The 17,261-nt window shown below is 37.9% G+C and overlaps 1 protein-coding gene across 1 annotated transcript in view; it reads right to left on the reverse strand.

Moving 5' to 3' along the window:
* Positions 1-11,735: 11,735 nt before the first annotated feature.
* Positions 11,736-17,261, reverse strand: part of LRMDA (leucine rich melanocyte differentiation associated) — a 612,848-nt gene continuing 607,322 nt past the window's right edge. Inside the window, 1 exon segment of the mRNA XM_082285652.1 lies at positions 11,736-11,857. Within this exon segment, the coding sequence (XP_082141778.1) occupies positions 11,778-11,857 (80 nt within the window). The 3' untranslated portion in view covers positions 11,736-11,777.

Genomic DNA, 17,261 nt, shown 5'->3' on the forward strand with positions numbered 1-17,261 from the left:
TCAGCCTGACACAGAAAGTCTCTGTGGGCAAGCCAGCCCTGCCTTCTCTCCCTCTCAGCAACACCAGTTCCTGCTCCAGCTTTCTCACTGTACTGGGGACTTCAACATTCTTCAACGCAGACTCACAGGAAGGGGTTCACTGGGTGAACACCTCATGAACATAGCATACAAAATCATGTGGAATGCAAATGTTCAATTGTGATAATCTTTTTCTTCCAGGAGCAACCAAGACAACCACATTTGAACGTCAGTATTTTCAAATGGAGAACCTTGACACAGTCAGAATCCAGGTCTCAGCACACTAACTTGATTTTGTCCAAACCTGTGTTTTAGAGTAGAGGAATTAAGGTAGGATTCTATTTGGATACTTTTTTTTTTTTTTTTGTATTTCTGACCTAATTAGAACTATACCAATATATGGGGTTTTTTTTACAATGTTTTCAAACTTTTGGCTCTGCAGTTGGATATAATGATAAAAAGTAAAAATACTGTTGAAAAAATATTTTTGAACTTCAGGCAACAAAACAATACAACATTCCTTCCCAACAATGTGATGGTGAAATGGGTGGTAACAAATATATCTGTCAATACTCTAATAAAACTGTACAAAAAAATGTGTATATTGAACACATTCCTTCACTGAATCTTCTCTTCCACTATCATAATGTTGTGGATGTTTTGAGTCTTTCTTAGCATACAGAAGGAAGGACTGTTAAAACCATGCTTGATTTATCACCATGCCTAGGTAGCCAAAAGATTTAAGCAGAAACCAGTCCAATAGCCTGTAGGTACCACTGACTTTTTAATACAAAAGATTTTTATTTTTTTTCAGCTCCAACTTGCCAGGGGATTCACATTATCAGAGGCTGATTGTATTTGGAAAATGCTTAAATTGAATCTTCTCTATTCACCTCCCAGGCTGCTAAATGAAAAAGTATCCCCTATGTTAAACTGGAAGTTAGATGAGGAGCAGGCACTCATCCACTGCAATCAATGACAAGCTAATGGGGCTGCTGACTATAAATTCTCTGGAAACCTAGATGTGAAGCTCTTGATTCAAGTGATCAGTGCTGCAGACCCTGAGCCACTGCAGACAATCAATTTTATGTACACAAACTTTTCTTGGCCAGCATTAAAAGACACACTATTTGAAAGAGGATGCCAACATGGTAACTCCAAAAGAATGTTATTTTACACTGCCTGCATCTCAACTTTACAAGGATGTAAAATATCCAGCGGCGGTACAATCAATAAATTATCAGCTCCTTGGTACAACAATCACCAACACTGGCTTGATCCTAAGCTAGTGTAAATAAATAACATGGGTCATGCATGACAAGTTGCTTCATCGGTGGCTGAAGCCTTTCTGCCTTTATATGTTTTGATTATTAAGGAATATCTTTGGCAAGTCAGTGCTATTTCTGAATAAACAGTTCATATATTTGGGTCACCCTTAGCGAAAGACTTCTCCTTCTGACTTGGGGGAAAACTACAGAAAAAAGGGTGCTGACCTCCTGCCTGTCTACTTGGTGGCTGGTAAATGTTAGCACAGCTTGATAATATCAATTAGACTGGGAAGCTTTATTTTAAGCTTTTTGAACTATTACTACTGCCTGTGTCCATTTGTCTTTTTTATTCTCGAGATGTGCTATGACAAGGATTAAATGCGACACACACCAAACTTTGAATGTCCTGCAGCCAGTTCCAATGGCTTGGATGCTGTCATTTCGAGCTACATCAGGAACGGTGGCTCAATGGCTGCATCTGTGACACATGTCAGAAACTTTTAAATGTCTGCTCTTTTTTTCATCAGGCTGCTTCTGTATCTTAGCTAGGGAAGAGATGACATTTTGTGTTTGGGTGGAACTTGTTGTGGCTCCCTCTTCCTGCCTCCTCTAACTGTCAGCCTGAGTTTCCCCTAAGCATATCAAAATACAGACAAATAAACCTTGTCATTTAGAAATATATTCAGTAGTAACCATGCTTGAAAACAATGTTTTAGGAGGAACTTGGGCACATTTTCTCATAGAATGATGAGCTACACAAAACACAGCACTAGGCTATTTCTGACCTTTGTTATGTGCCGCCTTAGAAGATTGATGTGCACAACTCAGATACACACGAATTCCTTAACATTTCTGTTCTTTTTTCCATTAAAGTGGAATAATTTGGCATATAAAACACACAATGTGCTGGGGTGTTTTTTGAAAAGCTTGGAAGAATTAACATTTCGATAAGAATACATAGTTCAAGGGTAGAAAATGGATCTGCTAATGGACACCAAGGAGTCTCCAGGGCAGGATTCCAGGAGTTGAAAACACAACTCCAAAGAAGACAGCAGTCTTGTATCGTTATCATTCATTTTAAATAAATAAATCTCATTCTTAAGATCAGATTGTGATTTCTTTGTCTTTTCAAAATCAAACCAAAAAAAGCTTAAAACTCTAGACTCTTTTTATTATGACGTTTGCCCTTTGGGTTTAATTGACATAACACTAATTTTTCTTCCTTTTCCTTGAGCAGCTTGAGTTCTTCAGATTCTCCTGCAGTTATTGGTGACTGTGTATGGGCAGCCAGACATGTTTCACACAGTAAGATACTGTGTAATGTTACTCTGGAGCTCTCTTTGCCCATTTCAACAGGCCATGTTTCAGCTGGATTTGACTAGCAGTAGGACTTAAGTTTTTATTTTCTTAAAATAATTATTTGGGGTTTTTGTTCAAAATATTTTTAAAAACAAAAGAAGAGAAATGCAATGATGGCACATGAGGTTGCACATATGTGCAAACATGCAGTTTAATCTCATTTTTTGAAAATATATCATCTATTCCCTACTAGGTCTGGAGGGGTCCTAGAGTGGTTAACTCCTTTTCAGGGGAAGTATTCTGCCTTGCTTATATCTGACTGTGGAGAAAGCTGGGTTCAGATGGGAAATGCTCATTTAGCAGAGGATCACCCGGGACACTGCAGAGGGCATTGCCAAAACTCCAAGTAAAATGCAGCCACTCTCCCTGTGGATGGATGCATATTCCTGTCCTCAGTGCTGTGCCGAGCGTTTTCTGGGTACTCAACACACCGTGCATTCAATCCTGACATTTGTGGCCTCCAGTTTTTTGGTTTTGGTTTTCCTCTGAGGTACTGTTTACCCACTTATTGCTAGATAACAGAACATCATTTCAAACATAAAAATTCATCATCTTCAATTAAACTCCAGCATTCACTTTAAAAGTGAATGCTTCTGCAGTCACCTTTTTCTTGGCTACACTGAAGGCTAAATTAAAAAGTAAATACCAAACAAATCATAGAATCATATAAGCAGAGCTATCACTGCACACAGTCAAGAATTCACTTTAGCATTCCATATAATTAGGAAATCAGTGACTGAGTAGCAGAAAGAAAGATGGGAACAGGCAGAGTCTATTTCATATCACTAATTACGTAAGTATGGCTACATAAGGACAAACAAGAATTCCAAATTCCTTCATGACCCTATTTTTCCTCTCTGGGGGATGAGGAGAGGTGGCCTACAAGCTGGAGATGAGAATTCTCATAAAAGGAAGCATTCTGCAATCCAGCCAAGAACTACTGCAATTTATGCAAACAAGATACAGCCATTATTAAACAAGAAAAGAGTCACAGCTTTCTTTTGCACTTACAGATATGTTTTCAGAAACATAAGAAGCAATGACACAAAAAAATAACTTTCAGAAAATATGTCATACTGTGGCCTCAAATTAGAACTGCTCCAAAAAAAGACAACTGTTATCATTGCTATCTATGTCAGAAAGCCCTTGAGGATAAATTTTAACAATGGCATTAACAGTGACATTTAGAATTTAGTTTTACCAAAAATAGAAAAGAAAAAATTATTTTAAATATGACATTTTGGATAAAATAAAAACAGAATAAGCAAAATTATTTTGGTATATTATACAATAGAGCTGGGAACATCTTAGTTTATTAAATCTCAGCATCCTCTCAGGTAAGGTTATATTAGCTATAATATTATAGTAGGAAAACTAGGACATGTATTTTTATTTTAGTAAGTTTTAAAAGTAAACTACTAGAATTGGCACAAGCTGAAACCACCCATCCTGTCTCATAGTCCTGAAACTTATTTTCTCATTTTCCATAAAACATTCTTTAGCACGGTCTGCAGGCCCAGTGCTTGCTCAGATTTCAAAAATTTCAGTGAAGCTGGCCCTTGAGTTAAATGTGAACTTACTAAGCCCTAAAACCCAACTGGTAAATGTAGCAGAATGCCTTATGGGCTAAATCCTGCAAGTTTTGATTTGAAAAAAAAAGCACAAACCAAACCGACCAGACCCCACTAAAAGCATAACAACTTCTGGAATAGATTAAAATTTTGTTAAATAATATTAATTTCTATTTTTATATATAAAAGAATGTTTTCACTGTGTAAAGTTCCAGAAATTTTTCATTCAGCAGCTGCTTCAAAACTAATGAATTTGGGTTTCTTTCTTAGAATGGGTGAGAAACACTCATTCTTTATATCCCATCTTTTGATTCCTTATGTCAAATGTCCTGTTTTAATGTCTATTTTGATGACCCATAAGAAAATGCCAACTGTTCCAGCATGAACCTGAGCCTTATGTTTGTTTCTATATTACCACTAAGTACTACATGGTGCAAAAGTGAATGTGCAAATGGAGTAAGATATTCAACAGTACAGAATCCTATTCCTGGCTTTATTAGTTTAAGACAGGCCTCTATTGTTTTCCTTTTAAATTGGGTGTGCATTACTATATTTTGTGATATTTGCTCCTGCTGCCACTGATGTTGAAAGCTTTGCCACTGACATGAATGGAAAGAGGATAAGACTCAAAATGTGCTTATGATATAAACTTGTGATTAACATTAACAGCTGTTACGTTTTTTTTTTTTACTCTAAGCCTCATAAATACAGCTGAAAAAGCATTTATCTGAAAGTGGAAAATGAGGGCTTAGCTAGAGCTGTGCAATCTTTTTGTAATGAAACCCAGAACTAGTCTGATTTGGGAGAGCTGCTAGAGGTTTGACATTCAGGCCAGTTTTGCTAACCCCTCAGTGAACATAGTGGATTTACAGTTTCAGATGAAAACCACATACAGCTCAGCAGAGATTTTGGCTGAACGATGCTTTCGGCTTTTGCTCAAACTTGAAACTTATTGGGTGTGAACCCACAAAACCCTGAACTTCTAAGGAAAAAAAAAAAAAAGACTGGCATGAGTACCACGTGGACAGAAATCACGCAAGACTCGCAGAAATCCAGGCATGGCAAGCAGTAGTTTGGGGGAAGATATGTTGGGCATTACAGGTGTAGAGATCTCAAAGCTCTACCACCATCTGAAGTACTGGACAAAGAGGGGTGTAATCAGTGAAGATCCAGTTAACCATGTCAAGCACCACATGACAACTGCAGTTTATCCAGATAGTTTCCTAGAGCACTGACATTAACACTGCCTTTTATAGTATGTGCATTGTATACTAGGTGGTGATTTGGTGGTTTGGGAAGTAGCCAAGGAAAGAGACGCAAAGCATCGTGAACTTCCTTCCAAAATTGATGTTGAAATTTGGCTACCTGAAACACATTACGAGTCATGGCTAAATCAGTAGGGTATTAAAAAGGAAATGACTTTTGAGCAGAGAAGTTTTGCTTTTCCCCTCTCTTGCATTGTAATTCTCTGTCCAGCCCTAAAGTGACTACTAAGCTAAAGGAAATTAAAGAAAAGATGAATAGAAAAAAATCTTGAGCTGGGTCAAATTCATCCCCAGTGTAGCTTAGCTCAAGTAGAGTTAAATCAATGGAGTTCCACCAGGGATGAATTTGGCTTATTGTCAAAAGGAAATGAAGCAACTGTGCCCTCATTTACAGCTATCAACTTAAACAGAAATTTCATTATAAGGGAATTTCTGAAAACAATTCCTAGGTAAAAGAAAATTGCTAAGGTTGAACAGCATGTGTGTTTGAAAATTCCCTGAAGTCCACAACTGTCTGCTTACTTGGTAGATGCACTGAATGCCAGCTAATTGAGTGTTCACATTGTTCCAAAGGTCTTAAAAAATCAGAGAAGCCTATAAAATGAATAAGTAGATTGTCTTATGAAATATCCTTTGTTTTTCCTATATTGAATCTTAAATACTCAATTGCAAAAGTAGTGTTAAATTAAAAGCAGGAGGGCAACTGCAGATAAAAACAAAGTCAGTGATATAATTTTTGGTTACATTCATATTCTTTATTTTATTTTCCCGATTTAGTTGTAAAAGTAACATAGACTTTCTTAAGCTGCAAACTTCTGCCATTTATGTTCTCCAGAGTATGATCTGAAGAGATCCTGTGAAGCTCCTCTTTATTTCCAAATAAAATATTGAATTAAATCTTACATTTAATACTGACATTTCCAAACAGATTACTTCATATATATTTTACTATAAAGCTATAATACCATTAGGATGTATTTATTATCTAAGAGGAATTGTGGATGAGAGTTCAAGGATCTGTTATAAAAGTTGTGGATTAAGATAGGTTAAAAACCCCCCAACCTTGACTTTACAGTTTTGGTTTTGAACTGACAACAAAAGTTTCAACCAGAATGCAAAATATTTGCAAGAGATTTTACACTTGTTTTGCAGGATATTTTGAACACATTTAGAAACTTGCTCTCACGGCCTAAAAATTGCATGTAATGTGATAGTGTAGAATATATTTTACATTAAAACCTATGAACACAACTAAGCTAGAACTAAATATATTTTCCAAAATGCTGTTTTCCTTAAAATGCTGAGGATTCTGAGATGATTATGATATTTTGTGAATGTGCCATGACTACGACTTAGTTTGTCCTTAAAAATATCTGCTCCTTGAAGGCTTGTGAAAATCCTGATCTGAAACCTTAATCTAATTGTCAGCAATTCTAAGCAAGGGTCAGCTTCAGGTTGACAACACCACCAGAGGCAAGTCCATCAAGAGTCACCTAACCTAAAAGGTAACTTTTAGAAAGATTCAGCTGCTTTAGAACTGCACATGGAAAATGTATTAATTCAGCCAGTTCTGATGAAGTAGGAGTGCTGAGTATATCCTGAATGTTCTCACATAGCAAATGCCAAAGAAAATACTTTTAAGACTTCTTAAGAGCAGGTTATTAATCACTGGAAGAAGCCATTTTTCTCAGGCCTAGCTCTCATATAATCCAAGGCCTTGGTGAGGTATTTGGATAATATTAGAAGTAAAATGAGCATTAACTCATTTTAGGCAAGACAACTTTCTCTAACCAGCTAATGCTGCGAGAGTGGCATAAGGAAATCAAAGGCTCTATCAGTTGTTCACATTCACAGGCTAACTCCAAAGCTCCAAATTGGGATCTTGGTCTGTCAATCCATTTAGATATGTTTGTGTATAACAGTGCTCATCTGTCCCACAGAGTTGTTCACATAGGCATGGCCCCATAGTAAGATTTTTAAATGCTTGTTTTCTTGCAATCATTTGTTTTGTTTTAGTCCCACTACTAGGAGTAGAAAAGACTGGGGAAAACAGATTTTAACTAAATAGCAGAAAAAGACTAGCCAATGAGATGTAACAGTTACCAGGTGTACATATAAAACCATTGAAAAAAACAAACCATGCACTTCAATTTGTATACTATGAGCAGAGAAGCAGAAATTTCACTTTAAAAACAAAAGGGGAGCACTTACCTATTTTGTGCCATCACTTTCTTGCAGTGCAATAACATGGCAATTGAAGCAGACAAGGACACAGCTAGAGATCTTTAGGAACAGAGGACAACAGCTAGCAACCCATGCAAGACCCCGACTTCATATCACCTGATTTACTGAACTGCAGACTGGACCTGCAAACGGATACTTAGAAACCCACATCAAACAAACAGACTCAATGTGGCTATATGGTTACACCTCTGGAAAGCAGAATTTCATCTCTTTCTTTCACATATGCCAACCATTTAACAAAGCAAAAAGACAGACAGATCTACAGAATAAAGACAATAAACTTTCCCAAAGTGGGCAAGCAGAGATTCATGTGCCAACTATCACACCACATTAAGAAGAAATATGTGGTAAGACTCAATGTGAGTCAGTATAAAATGGGCTGATTCAGAACCTCACCACAAAGGCTGCAACCAGAAAAGTTCTGCTGGGGGCAAACATTTCCCAATATACTCATACTGTTGGCAGGAATAAAAAATATTAAATACATCCACTAGCAGCAAATGAACCCTGTAATTTACAGAAAGCATTTTCAGAAGCACAGACAGGTTCGTTTCTTTCTTCTGACTTAAATGGGAGCACTGGTACACCAGCATACAGTGATTTTTCATCTGTAAAGATGTGAGAATCGAACACTCAGCAACCAAGTAATGCTCTGCTCAAAGAACAAATGTATTAAAAAGGACTGCCTATCAGCCTTCCAAAACTTAGTAACTCTAATTCTCATGGCTAACACATTGACTTCGAAGAGACTCACAGTTTGAGTAAGGCAAATACTAGAGTAAATAGTGTGAGACTGAGCCCTAAGAAAGGAGAAAAAAGTGGTTTCAGTGGTGACATACTTTCAGCAATCCCATAAATCATTTATGCAAGCAACAGATTCAATTAGAGCCAACGTGCTCTAAAGTTAGGTTTGTGTATCCGTAACAGCAGGATTTTCACTGAAGGTCATTTATCTTTGTAACTTTGAAGTGAATTTCTAGTTTTCTTATTTTTAATTTTAAGGCTAGGGATTAACATTTTCAATACATAAAGTTACAAATTTAGTAGGCACAGCTTCTATAGACATCTCCTAATAAAAACATTTGCCTCCTAGTCTTCATTTGTGAAGATTTGTGATGTCTGACAAAAGGCAAAAGTCACCTCAAGACTGAAGCTAGGACTGAAGTTTGGACTTTTTTTTTAATTTGTAGTATTTGAAGGTTACTTACTCAAGCATACCTCAGATCTCTAATGTTTTTGATTGTCAAGAAACATGGTTGGCCAAATTTTTCTTGTTACAACAGTAAGAACTAATAATGCAGTTGTGCGTGCCTTTGAAATATACATATCTTAAAAATATTTTTAACTTTGTAGGCAAATCTTTTAATAGCCTAGTTAATCTTGAAAGGCAAAAATGTGACACATATGGAGAAGGAGGAGCAAAGGAAAGAGAGTGGCGTCCCTTCCTAGATTACTTTACTGTAACTTTCATCCTAAATGATAGGTCGTTCAAGAAATTCAGGCACAGTTCCCACTTAGGAAAGAACCAAGTATAGATAGCAATCCCAGGTGTGAAAATTCTGCCATCTCTTAAACGAGAATTGCAGCAGAACACATCTGAAAATAAAATGCTCTGCATATTAAAAAAGAAAAATATGTTTGCATAAACATTAATACACATCCATGCATGTTTTTACAAAATATCCTAATGCATGTTAGTAATATAAAATAATTATTCACAGATTTTCCTTTGGATTTTCCAGAATCAGAGACATTTAGTGTAAATTCCCTTCAAGCAGATTTTAATTAGGGCTTTACCATATTTAACTATAGGTATATAATCCCCCAAGTGAAAACAAAAACCAAAGTGGAAGAGACTTTGTTCAAATTTCATTCCAAAAATATTTTTGCCTCCAAAGCTTTGTTAGGAAGAAAACACTCCTGAAAATGATACAAATGGTTTTGACATTAGGAAAAGTAAACAAGCAAAATAAAGCTGGAAAAATCATGCGGTCAGTTTGCAAGTGCTGTTTATTGTTTGAGGCAGGGTTAAAGCCTTTTACAAAGACAAGAACATATATGCAAACAGACTGAAAGTGACATTAGGTTATTCTAAACACCCCTACTCTGAACGCTGCTGCCTGTAACATTGCCATGGCCAAAATGTGGGGAGGCTTCAAAACAGACATCATGATAGGAACAAACTAAGACTGCTGTTATTGGGAACCGAAACAGATGACAAGTGCCCTAAATATTTCTAATTATATTTTTGATTAAAGAAAGAGGCATGTAGTTTTCATTTATCTGGTATTTCCTAGGACTTCTAATGTGAATTGGCATTTCTTTTTAGTCATGTGACATTAGAAGTGGCTAAAATGTGCTTTCCAGACACCAATTTATACGGCAAACAGCTCAGAACTCAATTTGAACTACAAGTGGTGTGAACTAGATCGTTCTGTGTTCATCACTGATTTTAAGTATCTGTTAAAGATTTATTATATGCTTCCAGAATGAGCAAAGGCTTCTGTTTACTGAGTAAGGCCTAAAATGCTGAGCAGCAGCAAGCCTCACTATTTCATCAGTCAAACCTGCTTTCATGACTGGCTTCCACATCCAGTTCACTTCCACCTGTAATGCCATCTAATAACAGCCCTCAAGGTAGACAGTTTCTAAAAACTGATTTTTTTTCAACCAGGAAAGTGAACAAAGACCACCAAGTAATTTCAAACAAACCAATAACAGCTAGGCAGTGATAGCTCTCAGCTGGGATCAATATGAATGGGTTTGGAACAGTCCAGAGCTAAGAATTTTTGCATATTTCTTGGCCAATCCCACTGTACCAAGTAGAATTTAACACAATATATGCATGAAGTATGGGACTTTTTCACAGTAACAAGTTCATGTTTCTAAATATATCTAACCTCTTTATCAGAAAAGGAGGAAATTTGTCATGGCTTTTTATTTTTTCTTGACTGAACATTTGACAATAACTTTTCTTACATCGATACCGAAAGGGATTATTCAGAACTCGTCTCTCTAACATATTAGTAAAGCTACTAATTATGTTAATTCCACCAGTTACTTTTGTTGACTTTTCTCCCCTCTGAATAATCATACCCATCTGGTGGCAGATTTATATCACTCCTTTTAATCACTTTTTCCCCCAAATTTAAGCATTTAATTCTACACGTAATCCCTACAAGTTAAAAATATCTTGTGCAATAAACCAGGAATAACACACACTGTCAATACCACTAACGAAGACTTCTTCCAAGTATAAACAGTTAAACTATGCCACTATTCTACAGCATAAAGAAATACTCACTTTTTTGAAGGTAAGAGCTAGTAAATGATAAGATGCGATTCAAGAATAAGAAAATTTTGTTTGTCTGGGAAATTGCTTAAATCCTTTTCCTTTGCTTATAAACATTCACACAGATTGACAATGCTTTGCATGGCCGAAATGTTTTCAGGATATATATTTTTCCCTGCTGAAAGAAAAAATAATCCATCTAGGCTCATTTGGGGGTGGGTGGCTATACTACCAAACTGTGAAAGGATTTGTGTATGCACATATGAGATGATAGAAACACAAGCACTTAATTCACAGGGAAAAAAAAAAAGAACTGATAAGGGCTTTTTCATCTGAAATTACAGCCTCTCTCTGTTATAAACACTTTGATATCACCAGCCACTTTCGCTCAACAGGCCAGGCAGAGATAAACGCGGAGCTTTTGCGAAGGCGCCACCGATGGAGCAGGCTCAGTCCGGCCCCAGGTGTGACCCCTGCTCTCCTGCGAGCAGCACTTGGACCAGGCAATCCATCACGGTGCTCCTCCTGTCAGGCCGGGTGCTCGGCTGCAGCTGTCTGTCACACTGGTGGATGGGACCTGCTTAAAGGCAATCATGTCAATCTCTATGTGACTACTCAGACTAAGATAGAAGGATGATCTTGACAGGCTTGGCAAAGTCAGCAGAAGGCACTAGAGGACTTCAGTTACATGCTTAAAATTTAGATGTGATTTGTGCTTCTTGTGTAGAGGGATTGAAGAGGCACGAAACAGCACTGTGTTTTATAGCTGGTCATCCTGGATGAATCTGTTGCCCTCGGAATGTTTTCCATAGTAAATGTAGCGACATTTCCCCAAAACGCCTACAATAAAAAGGAAATGAATTACAGTTAGGATTGGAGTAGAACAATATACAGTAAAGCAAATAACATGGGAAATCTGAAGGAGGGAAAGAAGCAGTTTTCTCTTGTCCTGCAAAAGAAAGTTTGTGCATTTCAAATATACAGTATTGCCATTTCAATCAGCAGTTTTGAACCCACCAGAAAAATTTGTTCAAATACCTACATGACCTATCCTGTTAAACATACATCCACAAGTGTCTTCAAAAACAGAACTACATAACACTGAAACATCATATACTGTGTTTTAAATCATAGTACCTCTGTCCTGCTTTTAAAAAACAGAAAGTCTGGCTTGAAGTTATATTTAGTGCTCTCTGCTATCTCCCTGCTATGTGTTTAAAAGCTTTTCCTGATGAACAAAACCAAACAGGAAAAAGAAACCCCAACAGCAAATAACTACAGTTTAATGTGGATCCTGGAAAACCTGTCAAACTTTCCCAAAGTCATACTGCAAGCACCTAAACCATCCTTGTTTTCAGTGACAGAGAACCAAAGTGCATGGCTGAAATCTATATGGGAAGCCATCGACAGACATTGGCAAGAACAGTTAGCCTTCTCAGACTCCAGCATTTTTATACATACAAATAAATATTTAATAAAAACATTTCCAAAGTATCCCTCCAAACAACATCCCAACATCCCATGAGCAAGATACAATTTAATTATGCTAAATATTGGCACATGCAGGATGCTTTCAATAATTAACCATACTACTGGTTTTGGAAGGCAAGGCACATTATTCAGTGAGTCCAGGCAGAAAGATGCCTGAAGAAGCCTTAACTGCTATGGGTGAGACACACATACCTGCAAATCTCACTACCTTATTCAAAAGCATCCCCTCTGGTGGTACTAAGTGGTATGTGAAAGCGTAAATTCACAGTCACATCCCACCTGTGAACATCCTCAAAGATGCTGAATTTTACTAGCAGAGTTGTTTGAGCCCTCAGACATGTACAGTCAAATTAAAGTCATCTCTCATGAACAGGTCTCCTCTGCCCTGGGAGTGTCTTACCAGAGCAGACACTGAAGTATCCAGCTCACCTCTGTAAGGGCAAACATAACCTAGCCCAAAGGAGACAAACACTGCTTTACATAAAGGGTAAAGAAGGGGGAGGAGCAGATCCTCAATTCATTCCCGTTTTAGATTTCCAGAACTCACACAGCCATTACTGTGCCCACCTGCAGTATGAATTAACTATGCAAGCTTTTATATTCTGCATCCATTTTTTTCCAGTATAACGTGTCAGATAAGCTACTAAGGCTTTGGAAGGCATGGGTCATGCAAGATTAATGTTAGCCCATGCTCTTCTTTCTCTCCAAGACATCGTGAAGGTAACGCATTCCTATGAGGGTAGTGGCAGGGAAATTGATAGGCCTGTCATTCGTTGTGAGAAACATTTCCCTTCAGGATAATACAAATGGGCACTATATGGTGCAGTGCCTGATCACTTTCCCCTCCTGCACAGAGCTTTCTTCAATAGTTTCAATTTCAATAATTTCACTAGTGGAGCAGTTACCACGTGCAAAAGATGATATTAGCATTCCTAACCAAAAGTCTAATGAAGAGCAAGTTTTTCTTTCCCTAAACAGATATTCCAAGTCAGGCTGCAGCAGGCATTAGGTTGGTAACGAGGCCATTTAGAGCTCTAAATGCAAAGGATATGAGCAGTTTATTAACGACATTCTTTGGACTCCTTTTTCACTGGCATTGATAAAAGTCTTGTTTGAGGTCTCCTGCATTTCTTAAGGACTGGAAGTAAGACTGTTTATAGAGATGCTGGTGAGAGAGTGCTGTTTGATGAATGCTGGAGACTATAGCTAGGTGTCAGTGCTTAGAAAATGAGGCAAGGACATGAGGCATTAATATTGTCAATGATCTCTTGACAGGAAAACAGATACTGTATTCATCGTCAGATTTAAATAGACATCAAGTGCATTAATGACAAAAGGGCAGACTTCAAACAAAGGGGGCTGTATGGTGCTGTGCTGAGCCAGTCTCCAAGTTGGCAATAACCTGATCTGAAAAGACACTGTCAGGGCTACAGACAGGCCTGGGATTGTGTGCGGTGACAGAAAACAGAGATGCTGACAGAGATACCGGTGCCATATTATGCCAAGTATATTCTAACACTGTCTCCAGTCCTAACTAAATCTGACATCATTTCCTATCGCTTATAGTATCCTCCACTGCTCTGGCAGAATATTTCTCCCCAGACATCATTACAAACTCCACTGTAGTTTTAAAGTTACTGGCAGGCCTGTGCTGTCATGGAGGCTGGGTCTAGAGGCCTAAGGATAACCTCAGTCAATCTAAATTTGGAGTTTGCTGGAGAAGTGCTCTCATTTTCACTGATATCTCAGCTACTTGAGGTGATCTGAACGCTAAAGTGTGAGGAGCTGTCACCTTGAATAAAATCCTTAAAGTAAAGACGCTCTGTTCCCGGGATGTTCAGCAAAGATGTCGGACAGTCTGGCAGCAGGAAATGAAATCCAGCTGCTGCTGCTCGCCTGGGGATAAAGGTGCTTGGGCTAGTGACAGTTAAAGTCAGCTGAAATTTTTGAAATCCTGCAGCCTACAATTGTTTAAATTAAGGAAGTGTTGTCTCCGCAGAGATTCCCTACCCAGGCACACAGCTGTGATTCGATTGCCAGGCATATTACACACGCTGCTCAGAGAGCCTTGATAAAAGCACATTTGAAAATGTTGCCATGAGACCTTGTTTATCATGAAGGTTATTTGTAAAACAATAATCTTGCTCATAAATTAAATGCAGTGACTGGCTTGGTTATTTGTTTTGTTTTGTTTTTCCTCTTTATGTTCCACCTCCCTTTGGCAACTACTGAAAGCTCAGAGAACTGCAAGAGGTTTGTATGCCACAATGAGAATTTTGATGCTAAGACATGTCACATGCAAATTCAGGAAAGCTACTGGGTTTTTTTCTGCCTATCTGCTATGGTATTCTTTCCTTGCAGAGGCAAAAGTACATTTGTTCTTTTGTACACAGACAAGGGAAAGAATAAGGGGAAAACAATACATCTGTGGCTGTTCCAGTGTTTTTTAATTAAAATATCCAGCATTGGCCATAATAAGCTAAGTATACCCCCCATACATCAAAACAATACACAGCATCCAGAATGAGGTTTCTGCTCAAGGTTCTTAAGAAATGACAACACAAGGTCTCTTGAGGCATCATCTTCCCTGAATGAGGCTTCTAATTTTTCTTAAGTAGCTGATTCTACCATCACCACAAGCTGTTAAAACTATAATTATGAAAAAAATGCATTGGGAAGAATAATTTTTAAATTCCCTCTCTATCTTTTAAATGTTTTCACCCTTTGGAATGGATGTTCTAATTATGCTGGGTAAGTAATGACCTTGCAGTTGCTTGCATGTGTTGTGGTATCAGTCTTTCTTCACAAACACATTGTAATGTCAGCAACACCAGCCTTTCCTCTGCTGAGGGAAAACCCAATTATCCAAATAAATAAATAAATACATACGTGCATACTAAAGCACGTGAAAAAGTGCAAGCCATGTTAGCTCCTTTTAAATTTGGTATATTTTGCAGAGGGCTACGGTGCTTTTAAGCCTCTATACACTTTGCTAGAGTAAAAAAGAAGTTTGCAGATGTATTGTATTAGAAGTGGCAAAAGCAAGTTGCAATGGGATGCGTTAGATCATACAGCCTTAGTTAGTTACAGGCCAAAATTCAGCTCAAGCCAACAGTGACCTAAGGGAATTGTTGTCGGGTAGCATTTTGTTGCCATTTTCCCACCTCTTTTTCCTAGTACCTTAATACTCCACACCTAGAAAAACCCACCTCTCAGTCATCACAACTTGGGCAGCTTCCAGCAACACAGCTTCCTCCAGTACTATTCAGTTTTCTTTAAAAAGTAATTACTAGAACTAAGTAGTCAAGCCAAAAATTTTGCCACCCCCATCAAAACCTATTGCCACATCTGCCCAACATCCCCACCAGGCACCCATTTTAACATCAAATGTTTTTAATAAGCCCCTCTGCGAGTGAAAGCAGCAAAGTATTCACGATTAAATTTGTTTGTCAAACACTGGCCTGCAGTATCCATCAGGGACTAAATTTCAGTTAACAGCCGTCTGCCTTTCACATGGACTAACCACAGGGCCTGGTACTAGGAGCTGTGGTCAGATAAAGTGTAGCACTTCATACACAAACTCAATATTCTAGTGGAATTCTACTTCACCTAACTTTAATTAGAGTACAGTACCTAAATCCTCCACTGCCAATTTGTATTTGATCCATATTCATCTCTTTTTTGCACAACCTGCTGTTGCATAGTTTTGCTATGGGCTATTAAACAGCTGCCATGTTCCACGAAGAAGCTGGGTGCATTTCATTGTGGTTATACTACCAATCTGTAAATTGTTTTGAGACCCTTCAGGATGAAATATCAATACCATTATCATTTTTTTCATAGGCACTTGGGCATATTCTACAATTAATGAACAGAAGTTGTGAAATTCCCTTAAATATTAATATAAACTTCCTATAAAGGAAAGTAATTCCCTACCGACAACACTTAGAGGAGAATAAATATCTATCTATGAACAATTTAAAGTCTACAATGCTACTGCTTTAGGCAAAACACCTCCACAAGTCAAATTAATTTAAAGCTCTTAAAAATCTTTTCTTCTAAGGGGTACGTAAAACTGGATTAAAAAACCCCAAAACAAACCCTTTTTTACAGGAGTTTAGTCATTTTTCCCTTTATCTACCTGGAAATTCTAACAACTTTAACTAGTTGTCTAGTTGACAACTTACTTTCAGTTCCTTTTGGTGAAACAGAATAACTGTTTCTATTAAATATGATCCAGCCTAAGAATTCTCTGACACAGGAATCTGAGAAGATCCCTTGGAAGAAAAGAAAAGGTGTAAAGGATCATCCGGGTGACCAAGTACTGCCCAAAGCAGCCAAGGGTGTAACCCGGAGAGATCCACTCAGACTCACTCTGCCCCAGCAAACAAACCACTGCCAGTGTGGGGAGGACTGGGCTCACAAACTGCAGTGTGACACAGGAAAAGAAGAGTTGCAGCTGTCCTTGTAAATGTGATGGGTTCTCTGGCCACTACCATTTGATCTGTTTGTTGCAACCATAGTTTCCAGATTGCTCCAGGCTGGAGTCAAGACACACGATCTTGACTCCTTAAATCAGGGCAGAAGGAGCAACAGAAAGAGGAGAATACAACAGATATGAATGCCTTTGGTTGTGCCACAGCTAAATGCTGTAGAAAGGAATCTTATAAAGACCTGAAATATGGCAGCAAGAAACAAAACTCAGATAAATTCCCTAAATTACTATCATGAAATACTCAAAAGTGCTCACATA

The sequence above is a fragment of the Coloeus monedula genome (assembly GCF_965178545.1).
Source record: "Coloeus monedula genome assembly, chromosome: 8".
Classification (NCBI taxonomy): domain Eukaryota; kingdom Metazoa; phylum Chordata; class Aves; order Passeriformes; family Corvidae; genus Coloeus; species Coloeus monedula.